This window comes from Gymnoscopelus microlampas (genome assembly GCF_963454915.1).
Source record: "Gymnoscopelus microlampas genome assembly, chromosome: 6".
Taxonomy (NCBI): domain Eukaryota; kingdom Metazoa; phylum Chordata; class Actinopteri; order Myctophiformes; family Myctophidae; genus Gymnoscopelus; species Gymnoscopelus microlampas.
Genome location: NC_139943.1, coordinates 37,935,315 through 37,952,029, shown reverse-complemented (window position 1 = coordinate 37,952,029; position 16,715 = coordinate 37,935,315). Strand labels below are relative to the sequence as shown.

General features: G+C 44.3%; 1 protein-coding gene across 1 annotated transcript in view; it reads right to left on the bottom strand.

Moving 5' to 3' along the window:
* Positions 1 to 3,116: 3,116 nt before the first annotated feature.
* polr3b (polymerase (RNA) III (DNA directed) polypeptide B) overlaps positions 3,117 to 16,715 on the bottom strand; it is a 29,040-nt gene continuing 15,441 nt past the window's right edge. The window contains exons 20-28 of the mRNA XM_084060149.1: positions 13,957 to 14,166; positions 13,460 to 13,618; positions 11,405 to 11,522; positions 10,729 to 10,871; positions 7,272 to 7,375; positions 4,997 to 5,163; positions 4,765 to 4,878; positions 3,933 to 4,106; positions 3,117 to 3,530 (exon numbers count right to left, since the gene is read on the bottom strand). Coding sequence (XP_083916275.1) covers positions 3,401 to 3,530; positions 3,933 to 4,106; positions 4,765 to 4,878; positions 4,997 to 5,163; positions 7,272 to 7,375; positions 10,729 to 10,871; positions 11,405 to 11,522; positions 13,460 to 13,618; positions 13,957 to 14,166 — 1,319 coding nt within the window. The 3' untranslated portion in view covers positions 3,117 to 3,400. The remainder of the gene's footprint in view (positions 3,531 to 3,932; positions 4,107 to 4,764; positions 4,879 to 4,996; positions 5,164 to 7,271; positions 7,376 to 10,728; positions 10,872 to 11,404; positions 11,523 to 13,459; positions 13,619 to 13,956; positions 14,167 to 16,715) is intronic.

The following is a 16,715-nucleotide window of genomic DNA, read 5'->3' as shown; positions in this document are numbered from 1 at the left end:
GCTCCGTTTCTCCGTGACCACTGGCCGTTCGCACGAGATGTTGAGGAGGATCTGAGGTCCGCCGAGAGAGGGGTGGTGTTGGTGGTGGTGGAGAGGGGGAGGTGGGATAGAGGGTGGAAGGAGGAGAGGAGGAGGAGGGGGTGGGGGGTTAGAGACTCCAGAAATCCAGCGGGGGGAAAGCCAGACCCGTCAAAATGTTTGCTGATGTTTCATGGGAAAGGGGCTGATTTTATAGGAGCCCTGATGGGGACATGTCATTGATAGGCTTGGAAGGCTGATGAATGGGACCAAGTCAGATGGGGATGTGGCAAGGCTCACTGGAAGTCTTTTGTGGGGCTGTTTTGAATAAGAAAAGCTCCCTCCCAAAGAAAAAAAAAGAAGAGGCTTAGATCTACGCAATCCTAGCACTGTGGCCTCCCCGTCTTCCATTATAGCATTTAATACGTTTTTATACACCCCCCAGCTCCAAATACACACAGAACCACTACTATTACCATCCCTTGTAATTCTAAATCCTAGTCTGAGCCCATAAAACACTTGTAATGTTAGACCTGTCTCTTCACTGCCCGTAAAATCCCATACCTCGATCATATATCGACAGTACACATTTGTTATCTTCGCGACTCGTACGTGCATATGTTCAGCGAGCTAACTCAAACTTCCAGAGATTGCCAAGTGTGAACTTTTTCTGGAGATAATTCTCACTCCCTCATCTCTGCCTTTCGTTGTGGCAACCTTATTTTGGTGTGCCTCTGAGAAGAGGGAATAGTCACAAAGGGGGGGGAAGTAAAAGTGCAAAGCCTGGGGCTGGGAGGGCTCTGATGGAGTGCCTGAGAGCTGGAGAAGGGAAAGCTGTGATTAGAATATGAATGGAACCACGGGAGAGGGGGAGAAGAGAGGGAAAGAAGAGGGAGAGGAGAAAGGCGGATTATGGCTGAATTACTCACCACACCATGGATGGCAAAAAGAGGACTTTCTCTGCCAGTGCGCAGGCGTAGGGACATGGCCTGTACTTTCTGAAAACATAAAAAATTCTAATGCAGGCCGGGCTTCATCACCTGGATGCACGTGTGTGAGACAGTGTGGCAGCAACATTGCCATGCACCTATAATTCATGGTTTTATAGTCATACTTTGGTTAAACGAGGTGCCCATAGATTTAGACTCCTTTAGGAAGGCCGAAACTGAAGGGGGGAAAACATCAAGGTCACAGGAACTGAGGATGTGTTCTTGGCGAGATGAGATAAAAACAAACAGAATGCCAGCAGAAAACCTAAAAAGACTAACACCATGATGGCCTCCAGTGCTGTCACCACTGTGGCGTCAGCCTCAGCATTAGGCAAAGTAGTACAATACACTGATGAGGTAATGACCTCATGACCTCAAATGAGGATCTAAATGATTTCTGTCAAACAAGGAGAAGGTGGAGTCTGTAGCTCTTCCTTTTCTCATCCTGCCCCCATTAGACCCACATTAAAAAAGGACAGGTGCAGTCACCAAAAGGGGGGCCCTTAACACCCTGCCTATTCTCGTACACATGGATGTGTACTGCTTTTGTTCATATTAAAAGGCTACAAATGAGCTGTGTGCATGCGTGAGGAGGGGGTGACCGTGAAGCTCCACACGTTATTAAAACACAGGTTTAAAGAGGAGACGGTATAATCCTATCTACTGCCTTTTTCTTACCAATTCCAATGAATTACTGTGTTTGTAGTAACGATTAGAGATGTACAATACCTCTCTCAAGTGTCCTCCACCACCACTGAACGCTATACCTCTGTTATGTCAGGCATCCAGCTGGCTGCCTGTCTACCCACCTACAGTATGCTGTCATCCACCATCTGAAATTTAAACTGAAAAATGAAAAGCTGAAACCTCATTATCAGTAGACTTCTCCTTGGCGCAGAAACACTCTTGCCGCAACGCACTAGTTCTATTGAGTTTCATAAGTCTGTGATGAGTTTACTACATCAGGAAAACAACTTCCCCTGCTCCCCAGTTGTCAGTTCTGCTGAAAGCAGGAGGTCATTTCCCTTTACAAAGGACAATTTCCCTTTACAAATGCATCTGTAACCGCTTAAGCCAGGGGTGGGCAACAGCCTCTTTTTGATCTACCAGGTGATCAGATTGGGCTATTGAGGTAATCAATTGAGTCAATCATAAACAACCATTATTAAACATTGTATTATTCTAATTGGCAGCCTATAACAAGACTTAAAAGCACTGGTGGTTTTCACTGTCTGGCAAATGCCTTCACGGCAGCCTTGGAAAATGGCTACGTTTTCATGTCCCCAAAAAAGGTTCCTCACCCCGGACTTAAAAAGTGTCATATTTTTTGCAGCTGCCAGCCCAGAACAATTTGACAACAATTATGTTTGAGTAAGTGTTTTCAGGGTTCTAAATGCGAGATGGTACCCTTAACAGGAAGAAGGTTCTACATGATTAGGCCCTTATCATGTAGTACCTTCTTCCAGTTCAAATCATTTAATGCTTTATACTAAACTCCTCACAAAAGGTTTCGCCATCGATTGATTATTTCTCCCCTTCAATAATACCATTTGGTATTATATTTGATATCATTTTTATCATTGATTGGTCACCTTTACAACGAGTTATAACTTGTAAGGATTGTGCAATCGTGAAATGAGCAACACAGCTAAACATGTGGTGAAGTGAAAGGAAGACCCCAAGATGACCCAACACCAAGAAGGTTCCTCACCCTTGCTTCGCTGAGGAACCATAAGCTTTCTTCCAGAGATTTAGAGGCAAGATTTGCATAACGGTACCAGAGACAGATGTCCAAGTTGCAGGACCAATGCTCAGGTGCCAGTCACACACCTGTGACTGTGTGCTAGCAGGTCGCTCAAAACGAGAGCGATTACCAACAGAAGCATAATGAGGGATTTTGGCATTTTTTGGGGGGGTGCTACCCACACGGTTAGCTGTGTTGTTGTTATACCTCGTTGTAAAGGTGACTAATCAACAATAAAAATGATGAAAATACAATACCAATTAGAATTAACTAAGGGGAGAAATAATCGACTGAATTTAAGTTTCCAAACTTTTTGTGAGGAGTTTTAGTTGTAGTTATGTTTGAAGGAAATACACAACAGCTAATTACAGGTAAGTCTTAGTAGTTCTCATGTTTAATAATTATGTTCACAAATAAAAAATAAGATTCCTAACAAAAGAACATGACTACTAACAATACTCAAAACAAAAAACAATACAATCTTTGCAGTGTCACGTTTCACAAAGAATCTGAACTCAGAACTTTCAGCAGCTAAGGCCTGCATTGTTACCCCATTCATTTCTAATGGTATTTAGTACACAATTCGTATTACACTGGGGCTCTTATCTTTTCCTCCTTTACACAAAGCCAGAATCTGTCCATCTCCATATCACTCATTGTATCGTGCCAGTTTGAGGCGAGGCACAATGTTCATGGACTGCAGCTCCTGGAAGAGCAGCTTGCAGGCGTAGGGGATGCGCAGCGAGGAAACGTGGCAAGATGATTTACAGTAGTGACACCTGAAATGAAAAAAAGAGAATATTAGCATAAAGGTTAGTGGCAAAATATTGCTGTCCAGAAGTGGCTCAGGGGTAGAGTGGCCGGGTAGAGTGAACTGGAAAATCGCAAGGTTCCCAGTTCGATCCCGGGCTGGGGCGCTCCCCTAGAGTTAGTGTCGAAGTGTCCTTGAGCAAGACGCTGAACCCCTAATTGCTCCCGATGAGCAGGTTGGTGCCTTGCATGGTTTCCTCCGCCATCGGTGTATGAATGTGTGTGTGAATGGGTTAATGGCACAATCAATGTAAAGCGCTTCGGATAGAAGCGCTATATAAATGCACCATTTACCATTTATCTGAGAATCACAGTAACAGTGAAGACACCATCAGGCATGTCCACTTAAGACATACAAATGGACAACTCACCACCCCGAGTATCCCAGCAGGCCACATTGCCCACAAACATCCACCTCGAAAGCATCACTGGAGATCATGAGGCGTTCCAGCAGTAGCATGCTAGCTCCATAGCCAATCAGACAGTCTCGCTCCATCTCTCCCAGACGCAGGCCACCGTCTCTGGAACGTCCCTCGGTGGGCTGCCTGGGGGAGTGCACAGATACATGGCTCACAGATAGGTAGGATAGGGATAACACGAGCGACGATCCAGAGTGATTGAGTGAGAGACACAGAAGGAAATAACAATTACAGATAAAGAGGAGACCCATGACTACAATTCCAATAAATAAATCCTTTTGTTTTAGTGATTTTTTGGGGGCATTTTATACTTTATTTCAGACAGATCAGTGTAGAGAGGCGAGAAATGTGAGTCAAGACAGGGGTCAGATTCGACCTTGTGATCACAAGTAGCATATTATGGTCTGTGCGCTAACAACATGAACCCTTGCGTCCCTATTCTAGGGCTAACGTTAGGCAAAAACTGTAGATTTACAAGCTCACAGTGCATCGCAATGCACCACGTTGTGAGCTAGTATATCGGCTATGTTCGGCGAAGATATTTAGTACCGAGCGAAAACAGGAGGGGAACTGTAATAGAGCCCTTGGGAATCCAGTCAACTAAGTATAGGGTTGAAGTGGAATGAGCTGAATGAGCCGCCAGGAACCCTGAAACTATCCTATGTTTCTATTGCTGCTGTACGTACTTGATTTTCTTAAATTACCAAATACCCTTGGGAGTTAATAAAGTTTCATCATCATATATTTGATTATTTATTGTTCTATAGTGCTACATTGCATTTACCTGGTGAGAACAGCTCTGGGGCCACGGGCCCTGGCATGCATTTTGTCCAGCACCATGTGCTTCAGCTTCTGGTAATACACGGGTCCAAAGTAGATGTAGGCCTCCAGTGGTTCCCTGTGAAAGAAGACAATGCCATCAAATAACCCCTACCAAGTTCTTGTCCAAGCTGTGATGGCCCACATTTAATTAGCGTGTGATGGGAGGACATGTTCGAAGATTTTCAGGTCTTTACCCGGTGATTCCAGAGGTTACATAGTCCTTGCCCTGGTAGTTGTAGCCGTGACGTATTAGATCCTCACAGACGTCCTTCACTTTGCTGCCACCAAAAGCTGTGCCGTAGTGAAATCGCCCATCCAGGACCCCAGCCTTACCAGCCAGCAGCTCTATCAACTTACCAACCTGACAGAAGAAGACAGAAGGGGTTATTAAAGCATCACTGGGAGTGAAATAGGCTCTCTCTCTCCTACATCCCTCCATCTCTTTTTCACTGATCAAGCTGTACCTCCCTCTTTTCGTTTTGGTACCCACTACCCAGCATGGTTATTGCGGGTTATTGCATGGGTGAAATAGGCTCTCTCTCACTGATCGAGCTTAGTCCTGACGTCACACACTCCCTCCCTCTCTCCCCCCTCCCATCTGCCTCTCGCTGATCGAACTATGACATGATGTCACACACAACAAACTGTTTCCTTACATCTGCGATTTGCACTGACGTTGCACATATTTTCCGTTGCCTAATAACACTGATTTGCGCTGAAGTCATGGATCTCCATATATGGTTAATGGTTGTATGTTTATTTATTTTTTATAATGTTATTATTTGCCCTGGTGAGGGTGATGCATGGGCAGCAGTGTCAGTCCTCGATCTGATAACTATATAGGGCTGATACGGAAGCAGCTGTCCAGTCACTGCAAGCTAAAGTATGACCGCATGCTGAACTGCCACTTGAGGAAAAACATAGTAGAGCTACTATTTTCAGATGAAAAAAGGAGGGGGACAGACCCCTGGGGGACCCCAGTCAACAAGTATATAAGGTTTAACCACATGAACCCTAAGGTCTTCTAGGCATGTCAGGGGCGAACATTCAGCCAAGCTCACAACGTAACAGCTATTTCTTAGCAGAGATTTGGTGTAGAGGAGAAAAGGAGGGGGGAAATATAGCTGCCTGGGGGACCCTGGTCAATGAAGTATATATTATAGGCTTTAAGTGGTTAGGAATTGTTGGGGGAAAGCGAGAGAAAAGGTGTGTGTGTGCACTGTGCACGAGTGCACGGATGCAACCAAATCCTGATATGAGGGATGAGACAGATCACAGAATAACAAAATGGGTTTACTACTGTGAGTCCTCCCAACCTAAGGATGAGTGATCCAACCAATTCCAGTGAGGTCACAGCCTGAAGACCCCTGACCCTATCACATAAAAGGAAACACCTACTCTCTGTTCCTTCTCAGGCCACAGAATCATCCTGCAAGAGCAAACATTTCTCTGTCCTGTCCATGACAACCAGAGATAGCAAATACACAGGCGGGGACTATTTTTCAGTGAAGATCATTAAAGTTTTACAGTGTAATAGACAAAAGGAAAAAAAAGAAAAAAACTGGCAGACAGTGCTAGTTTACATGTCACTCACATTCACTAACAGTCTTAAGATTTTGCCATGCTTTTTCTGCTTTGATAAAACTTCTCAACGTTGCTGGCGGCTGACTTCACTGGCAGCCGTTTCCACAGCAACAAATATCTGTTTGTGCACAGTTAGATTGCTGCTTAATGCTGTCAATGGACGTGTGTTCTGGGAGCCAATGATAACCCAGAGAACTGAGTAGTCGGTATAATGACGGCTTTGTTTCAGAAGGGCCAATAGAAACCTGTGAAGGGTGAGGGTCAACACAGCTACTTTTGGGCTGCTGCCTCTTCAACATCAGAACAAACTTGATTCCGAAAACAAATAACGATTGGAAGCTAAATTTGAAACTGCCATCTCAAAACTAAAACCTAAAAAAACTGATTCTATTTAAAGCAACACTTTCATGTCCTGAAAGTGCTGCTTTAAAGGAGCACTTTAAATAGAAGTGGAAAATGTTGACCACTGAGCATACAGATTTGTCAAAATAACATTTTATTCATGGAAAAAGTATTTTAGCTTTAAGTTGAGGTTAAATTTGGACTACAATCTGGAAATGTATGTCGTTTCCCTCTCCCGACGAAGGCAGATAATTGCCATCTTTATTGTAGTCTCAGACATCGTTGCAGTGCATCTCGTGTCCAATCTGTCGTCTGCTTCAAATAACTTTATTGACATTGCCAACCAGTAGGTGTCCTACCCGACACCAGGATCTACATTTCTCAATGCCAGAGTAGGGAGACCACCTGTGCTAGTTATATTGTATTAACATACATTACAATACAGATTGGTTAACAGTTTATCAATTACAAGAAATCCTAGATAGTAGCTTTACGTTGAAAAGACAATTATTATGTTCTGTTCACAGCAGTGAGCAGTCATACCGTCATTCTGGAGGGATATCCATGAGGGTTCATGATGATGTCTGGACAGATGCCTGAGTCACAGAAGGGCATGTCCTCCTGTGGAACAATGAGGCCACACACACCTGACACACACACACACAAGTTAAATTTCATACACATGGCTTGTGGACTTTACAATTATTATAGTTATGTTATAAATTTCATGTTAACAACTTTCAAAAAGTAAATGACTAATCAAGTTTTGTACTACTTTACTATTTCTTTACTATTTTCTATTTCTTCATTAGGAGCCATCAGGCTCCTAATGAACAGCTACGTCCAATGTAGCGTCATTGGTCATTATAAACCTTCTTGCAATTTTAAAGTCCTACTGTGTAACATTCATTTTAGTAGTCATTTTGGCGACACCTCTCATAGCTCCTGTCAATCCAGCATTTTGTCTACATAGAAGTACTGCTCAAAACAAAAAAGCTAGTACAGGGTCCCAACGCCTGAGGATATTTTGGAATGGTTGTCAGTAATGGTATTTATTAACTGTTGTACAACACGTGTGAATACAAAATAGTGCTTAATAGTGTTAAGAGAAATTGTCATGAAACACATTTATGTGGAATGGCTATAGTGAAAAATATACCCGTGAAAGATTATATCAAAATAAACTTTTGTTTAATTGAAAAAGTTACACAGTATGACTTTAATATCTGCGATCAAAGGTAATAATAGACCCCCAGTAGAGGTGGGCATTTCCACACTGATGTGAACAGACAGGGGGCCCTCTATACTATAGATTCACATGTCATGAGGGGACAAGGACCCCAGTAGCCGGGAGTCTTAAGTGCGAGTGCAAATGTTTGCCAAAGGGGCCGAAGCACTCTTCCCTGGCCAGGGTAAACAGATTGTAGACCCATTTGCAAATGAAAAAAAAGAGGAGAGAGGAGTGAAGGAGAGCAGGAAGTGGAGAAAGGTGCTTAGCTCGACAGTGAGACCAGGATTACACATCCATGACTTTCCGTTCAACGCGGAGGAAGTGGAGAGGATCAAGTGCAGGGGAGAAATTGAATCCTTTGCACGTGGGAAAAATTCACTAGCAGTGGACCGGTCACCCCCACACAGCGCAGTGCTGTTGATTGCCTTACAACAGGATGTGGATCAGGAACAAGTGCGGTGCTTTACTGGGCAGGCACATAAGAGAAGGAAAGTCATCCAACGGCAGGATGCAGAGAACAGGAAGAGAGACAAGGCAAATATGGGCGAGCCAAAAGAGAAAGTAAAACAAGGACGACAGAAAATAGAAGGAGAGAATAAGAGGGGAGGGGAATAAAAGATGGTGGAACATTGGAGGGGAAATCCAGGATGAAAGAGAGGCAAGAGACTGAAATAATAAAAGTAAAGAAACGAGAAGAAAATGGCAAGAGAGAGAGAGTGAGAGAGAGAGACTAGTTCCCACAGCAGACATCCGTGGTGTTGTTTGTTTTGTGTGAAAGTGAATGATAAAAGAGGCATGAAATCAGCAGAGAAAGGCAAGACAACAGCAAGGGTCCAGAGCCCTCCATCACACCCCACACAGCTCCACGGTGGCACCTCACACAATGGGCCCCTACTACTCCCCCCCAACACACACACTCTCTCACACACACACACACACACACACACACACACACACACACACACACACACACACACACACACACACACACACACACACACACACACACACACACACACATCACCCCTGCACAGCCACCACAGCTGTGTGTGTGTGTGGGTCACCGGTAAATAATTAACTTATTCTGCTCTAGTGACCAGGACTTATGAGACTGGTCATGAGTATCTGGACCTAGGGTGTGAGATCTAATAACTGAGCTAAATTCACTTCGGGACAAACTGAAGTGAGAAAAAAAAGGAAAATCTATTTTACGATTCTCGACTATATTTCTGTAACTACACAGTAAAGGGATACGGGTCATCTACTGTATATTAAACACGCACAATACCTTTTTCAGTAAAATCCTTAGTGTCCCTAGCGGGTCCATTTGTAAGTTACAAACTAACACTGAATATTTTACTGTGTAGAAACTGTGATATTATATGCCTAAAAAAACAAAGGTTTCAAGACTAAGTTTAAACACTACTTATAGCAACATGCTGGTGTTAAAGTTGTCAAGATAAATAAATGAAAAACTAGAAATCTCAATTCAACAATAATCTAACTTGCACCACATGCTTTGCAGACATAATTATTTGACGCAGTGATGGAGTTATCTTAACCACTTATTTTATACTTCTGTACTTTGATGTCGCGTGAAAATAGTCGATCTACAAGCCGAACAGTGAACTTGTAGATCTGCTCTTTATGAAAAAGTTTGAAAAAAATGTAAATGTTGATTATAATGACATGCCCAAAACAGGGACTCCAGGTTAAAGTTGCTGCTACTTTAGTGACACCTTTGGAGCGTTTAGTCTAGTTCCAACCCGCTAACCCCGTGATGACCTCTCTCTCCTCCAGGATCTGGAGACACAAGACATAGTCCCATCCTGTGCCGGCCGCACAGCGGCCACCGCGCTAATGAAGGGAGTAAATTATGCATGGCGCCAGTTAGCTTTCTGATTAAAACATCATACAGGCCCTCTATAGGGGAGGTGCCGCAAAACAATAGTGGTTGTAAACACTTTTCCCAGGAGCAGTGGAATACTGCTGGGGTGTAATAAATTTGCATAGTCTGGCACGGGACAAAAGGCCAATTAATTGAAAAGCAGCCCTCGAAAGATGAGGAGAGGAGGGGCAGCGGTGGAGCAACAGGCTTTGGGACTGGATTCAACAAATGTGCCAGTACAGAGACTGACTGAAAGTTAAATGGTATTTTGCAAGCAGATCTCACTGGTCACTCATCACATCAGCAGATACAGGGGATTTAACAGGGATGGGATTTATGGCCGTGTCCAAGTGGCAGTAACTACAAACAACTCTAAGGAGACGTAAAAGTCTGTGGGCAAGTTAAAGGTAAACACTCATGCTAGTGATGTGCATTTCAGCTCATGGTAGATGATCATCATAGTATATAGCAGGGGTGGGCAGAAGTTTTGGGCTGACGTGTTCACCCATTGCCAGACAGTGAATACCACCATTGCTTTTATGTCTCATTATTATAGGCTGCTATTAGAATAATACAAGCATAGAATAAGTCAATGATGTAATAATAAAACTTATTAAAGAATGAGTCAATCATTTAATATGTATAAAAGGTAAGATAAATTCTGATTATTTTAGGAGAAAAGATTTATGCACATAATGGTTCAATAATGGTTGTTTTTGATCAAGTTCATTGATCACCTCAATAGCCCAATCTGATCACACGGTACATCAAAAAGACATGGTTGCGAGAGAGGGAGAGAGAGAGAGAGAGAGAGAGAGAGGTTAAAGTTAAAGCTTGTGGGGTAGCAGTCATCTCATAAGGTGACAGTGTGAAGTCTGCACCTTTCTGTCCGTGTCGACTGCTGAACTTGTCTCCTATCTCCGGTCTCCTGGTCTGCCTAAGCAGGATCTTAATGAGGAAAGCATCTTCTGCGTTGGATGAGATCATCACCTTTTCAATGTACGAGTCCGTTGACCCTTTGTAGCTGCAAGGGTACAATGAGAAAGCAGAATCAACCAGCAGTTGTTTGTAGGATAAACTGGAAGAAACATATAAAACATAATATATGTAACATATGTCAATCACAGCTATTTTCTTCCCATTTCTCACTTATGAATAGTGAGGTACAGGAGATGGGGAAAGAACCATGCCAATAGAGTACCGAAATCTTGATGTCACTCCCACTACCTCTGGGTCACTGCGTTATTTTTTGTATTGAATTCGCATAGGCAAATCTTAGATAGCGTCATATAAGAACTATGTCCAAAAATAAACAGTGATTTTGACGGTTATGTGACTCTGTGTCGTTTATGATATTGATACTTTATACTCATATGGATACTCATATCCATATGAGTAAAATCGCCGGGGTGGTTTGTTTATTTTTGGAACACAGTTCTCATTATATGACACGATTCCCAATGGGCATTCCAATACAAGATAGCGGCAGTGATGTCAGACTTCGGTGCTCCATATGAGGCAGGTAAGGTGGTGGGGGAGGGGCTAAAGTGCACTCACCCGATGGGCACATCTCTGTACTGGGGCTGGCCTGGCTGGGTACTGCCCTCCAGTGGCGTCTGGGTGACTGTTGGCATGGCTTTATTTACCAACACCTGCTTGTTTTCCACTCTCTCACCTGTAAGCACAGATGTACTGTATATTAACTTAAATATCAACAACGATTCAAGTGCAAAACCCAGTGTTCACTTAACTCAGAGCATAAAAGGAGCACTACTAAAGCATTCTCAGACTTCCGCTTCAACTTGAGTATGTGCCACCAACAGAAGTTCTCTGATGACTCCTCCATTGTCAGTTGCATCACTGATGACAATGAGGAGGAGTACAGAGACCTGGTGGAGAGCTTTGTAGGGTGGTGTGGCATCAACCACCTCCAGCTCAACATCCTAAAGACCAAGGAACTTGGTGGTGGACTATAAGGCGGACCACGAATAGGCTCCCAATGCCCATCACCATACACTACACGTGTAAAGGGTGGAGATGGTGGACAGTTCCAGGAGGTACACATTAACAATAAACTGAATTGGACTGACAAATCTTGAGGCCCTTCAACAGGAACGTAAAGTCATATTTTCTTCCTTCAATGTGCGCAACAACTACTGTAGATGTTCTATCAGTATGTAGTAGCCAGTGTCCTCTTCTATGCCATAGTTTGTTGGGAGCGGGGGGGGGGGGGGGGGGTTATCAACACAAGCAATGCCAACAAACTGAACAAGCTGGTGAAGAAGGCTACCTCCATAGTTGGAGTTGAACTGGACAATCTGGAGGTGGTTGCGGAGGGGATGAGGAAGCTGGACGCTATCCTGATGAACCCCTCTCATTCCCTTTATGGTGTGCAAGTGGGGACGAGGAGCACATTCAGCCACAGACTCAGTGTCTCCTGGCACACCACAAAACGATTTGGACAGTCTTTTATGCCAGTAGCCATCAGGCTCCAAAACCAAGCCTGATATGCTCTGTCCCCTCTTTGGGATTATTGACTCCTGCTTGACTCTGGCACACTTGCACATGGACTACTGGGAGGTGCACTACAGAACCATGATAGAAGCCTGTTAATTGTTGTGACTCATTTATATTCACTCATAACTTCATTGAGAGGCTGTATGTTTACAATTTAGGCATTTAGCAGATGCTCTTGTGAGTGACTTACAAGTGCGAGATTGGAATAAGCAGAGTAAGCAGGAACTCTAGTCAACAATCAAGGTAAATAGTCACATAAAGTAAGTAGACTGTAAATATATTATCCAAATACCCACTGTTGAAAGTTGACTAACACTGTACAGATATGAGTCTCATATTCCCTGTTAGATAGTGTGTACCTACAGTATATCCATATTATCTTTAATTATCTATACTTATTTAATTGTCTCCGCCAGTATGGTGGAGAGTATGTTTTCGTCCGTCCGTCCGTCCGTGTGTCTCAGCCAAGCTAACATTGGTCAAGCTTCACGTGACACGTGACAATATGTTGTCACCAATGCTTTGATTGGCTAGCGAGACGCATGATGAAATAAAAACCTATAAATAGCACCACGCTAGTGATGCGCGGGTCGGGTTTTTTCATGACCCGCCCCGCCCCGCCACGGAACGCAACCCGCCCTGCGAACCCATATATAAATCTATGGCTCAACCCGCCCGCGACCCGCGGTAAAAAAAAAAATCGGTAAAATCATGAAGGAAAATAATCTTCAAGTACACCCCCGGGTCCCGCGGGTTACGGGTCAACCCGCGCATCACTACACCACTTACTTCAAAAAATAATTTATATATTTTTTGAAGTGAGCTTCCATCACTGTGATGACCACTGTTGTTTCTAAATATGAATGGGGTGTGATTTTTTGTCTCCGCCAGGAGAGTTTTACCCTCCGTGTGCGTGTCCGTCTCAGCCAAGCTAACATTGGTCAAGTGACACGTGACAATATGTAATATAAATAGGTAAGACAGGATTAATCAGGAACAGTACTGGCGGAGACCTGTGCTCCGAGGAGCACATTTTCTAGTTTATTCATTTTCCATGAAGGATGCTGGGTATCTGTAGTTCCTGTGGTTACTCACCAGGGGAACATATCCCGTCTGCATCCAGGATGTTGTGCCTCCAGATGGGCTTGCGTGTGGCAGCGTCCAGCATGGGTCCCATAACCTTGTCAAAGGTCTGGTTGGTGTAGCGCCTTAGGGTACACTTGGCATTTTTGTAGACAAGGCATCGCCCAAATCCTGGAGAGAAATGGGGTTAAGTGCCGACAGATCAGTCCACAATTGTCAGTGAGTAATGACTTTTTTTACCCTGCCTTTTAAAACACAGATTTTTAAACAACTGACAAATAATGTAATGGTAAATCCAAAGTGGAAGGTGCTAGTCATAGCAAGACAAAGTCAGAACATAAAAAGAAGCAGATATTCTTCTCAGGATAATCATCCATAAGGTGTGTGACTGTGTGGTCACTTTACCCTATGGATTATAATCCTGAAATGATCATTTATTGATATTTTTAGAGTGACATTTTTAGTTGCGATACAGAACTCATGCTCAGTTAGATTTCCTGAATCCTCACCTCTGTCCAGCGAGGCCTTGTTGAGAATCAGAGCGTCCTCTATGTCGTACCCACTGTAGCTCATCACAGCCACTGTGGCGTTCTGACCAGCAGGCAGCTTCTCAAAGTCAATCAGCTCGATAGTCTTGGTCTTCACCATGGGTTTTTGTGGGTAGGCCAGCAGGTACATAAGAGTGTCTATTCGGTTCCGCTGGTTGTAGCCGATAGTACCTGGAAGGAGTGGAAATAGAGAGTGCGTTCATATAACAAACGCTTATAAACGCAAAGTTTGGACAGGAGTAATACCGTTTTTATGATACAAACAGCAAACATATTTAGCATAGCATTCAGTTCACTTATTTAGCATTGAGTGCAGCTTTTTTTAGCGGTGCCAGCCGCTCTACTCTTGACTATGTCCGTCCGTATGTCCGTTTGTCCGTTTGTCCGTTTGTCCGTTTGTCCGTTTGTCCGTTTGAGCACGGGCTTTAAACAGCTATAACTCCAGTTCGCAGCATGCCAGCAAGTCCAAATTTGGTATGTGGACTTACACCACCAATTGGGACGAGCATTGATTGCTGAAGCCCCGCCCCGCCCTATTATAGCGCCACCAGGAGGCCACTGTGTCCGTTTGAGCACGGGCTTTAAACAGCTATAACTCCAGTTCGCAACATGCCAGCAAGTCCAAATTTGGTATGTGGACTTACACCACCAATTAGGACGAGCATTGATTGCTGAAGCCCCGCCCCGCCCTATTATAGCGCCACCAGGAGGCCACTGGCTTTAAACAGCGCTTTACACAGCTATAACTCCAGTTCGCAGCATGCCAGCAAGTCCCAATTTGGTATGTGGACTTAGACCACCAATAGGGACGAGCATTGATTGCTGAAGCCCCGCCCCGCCCTATTATAGCGCCACCAGGAGGCCACTGGCTTTAAACAGCTATAACTCCAGCTTGCAGCATATGCCACCAAGTCCAACTAATACCACCAATAGGGACCAACTGTAATTACATAAGCCCCGCCCCCTCTGTCTTCCCATTGGCTGGGCTTTAAACAGCCATAACTCCAGTTCACAGCATGCTACTGAGTACAAATTTGGTACGTGGACTCAGACCACCAATAGGGACGAACTGAAATGTAGTAAGCCCCGCCCCCTCTGTCTTCCTATTGGCTGGGCTTTAAACAGCCATAAGTCCACTTTGCAGCATGCTACCAAATACACATTTACCACGTGAACTTAGACCACCAATAGGGACAAGCTGTAATTGCTGAAGCCCCGCCCCCTCTGTATTGTCATTGGCTGGGCTACAAAAAGCCATAACTCCAGTTTGCAGCATGCCACCAAGTCCAAATTTGGTATGTGGACTTACACCACCAATAGGGACGAGCATTAATTGCTGAAGCCCCGCCCCGCCCTATTATAGCGCCACCAGGAGGCCACTCATCAAAGGCACCGCTTCCTTCACACAGGGTGGGATTTTTTAAGCTAAATATGATTTTGCTAGTGCCCGGTTTCATAGACCAAGTTGGAAATTTGCAAGCCAGAAAGTCTGCAATTATTAAATCATTCATTCATATACAGATAAGGAATGTGCAATGAACTAGTTCCTCATAGAGTAAACTGCTGTAACCATTTAATGCTCTGGTTCTTTAAGCCAAGGGCTGGGCTTTGGCCATCTCTGCTCAGCAGAGAGGAACAGTGCAGGTTATGGCATAATAGCTGGCCTCCCTGGAGGCCTTGACATTTGTCAGATGCTATTACTTCACAATCAGGCTACAAGCACACAGTCTGTGATAATAGGCCCGGGCCACACAACCAGATTTGCACATGTATAGGGCCGTCCACACAAAACAGACGAGGCAGAGGATATTGGGCCAAATATAGTTCCAGTCCGTGTTTTGTTTTTGTAAAGATGGGGGATGGGGTAAGTAAGGAGGGGGTGTTTGGGGGGAAAAGAGCAAGATAACGGGGGAGGGTCGGGGTGACAGGGGCGCTTACGAATGTTAGCAGTGGCGTTTGAGGAAGTTTTGGTTACCAGGGAGCTGTGGGTGCACACTCTGTGGTCTTTCGCAGCTGAGCACACTGACCCCCTGAGCACAGCCAGAGCAGACACAATGAATTGCTAATGACACTCTGGGTGACTGGCAGGGAAAGGGCCTCCGCACACACACAGCACAATAGAGAACCTACGCAAGCGTCCCATGTTTGATATCCATGCGCATACGCACACACACTGACAAACACTCACTCACACGCAAATGTATTCTGACAAGCAGTAAGCGCATATTTTGTGGGTGTGGGTCGGACAAACTGATTGCATACATTGGGGGGGATAGTGTATGTATGGTAGAGGGTGCATTGGAGATTTAAATGCAGTGTGTGTGTGTGTGTGTGTGTGTGTGTGTGTGTGTGTGTGTGTGTGTGTGTGTGTGTGTGTGTGTGTGTGTGTGTGTGTATTATATACTGTGTATATATATATTTTGTCTTTCAATCTTTACTTATCCAGGGGAGGTTTGCTGAGCGTGAATGCTCTTTTTCAGTAACACCCTGCTCCACAATCACACAGACATACACATTAAAACCTGGGAACTGCCCAGTACAATCACAGTCTTATACTGTGACCTCTCAACCGGGGACCTTTGGGCCACAAATGCACTCCTCTAACCTTTAGGCCAATGCTGCCCCCAAATGTATATGCATGTACAGGAGCAAATATTGCCAACTATGTGGCAGATATTTGGGTGGCGGATCTTCTTTATCTACTGAAGATTTGATATCAA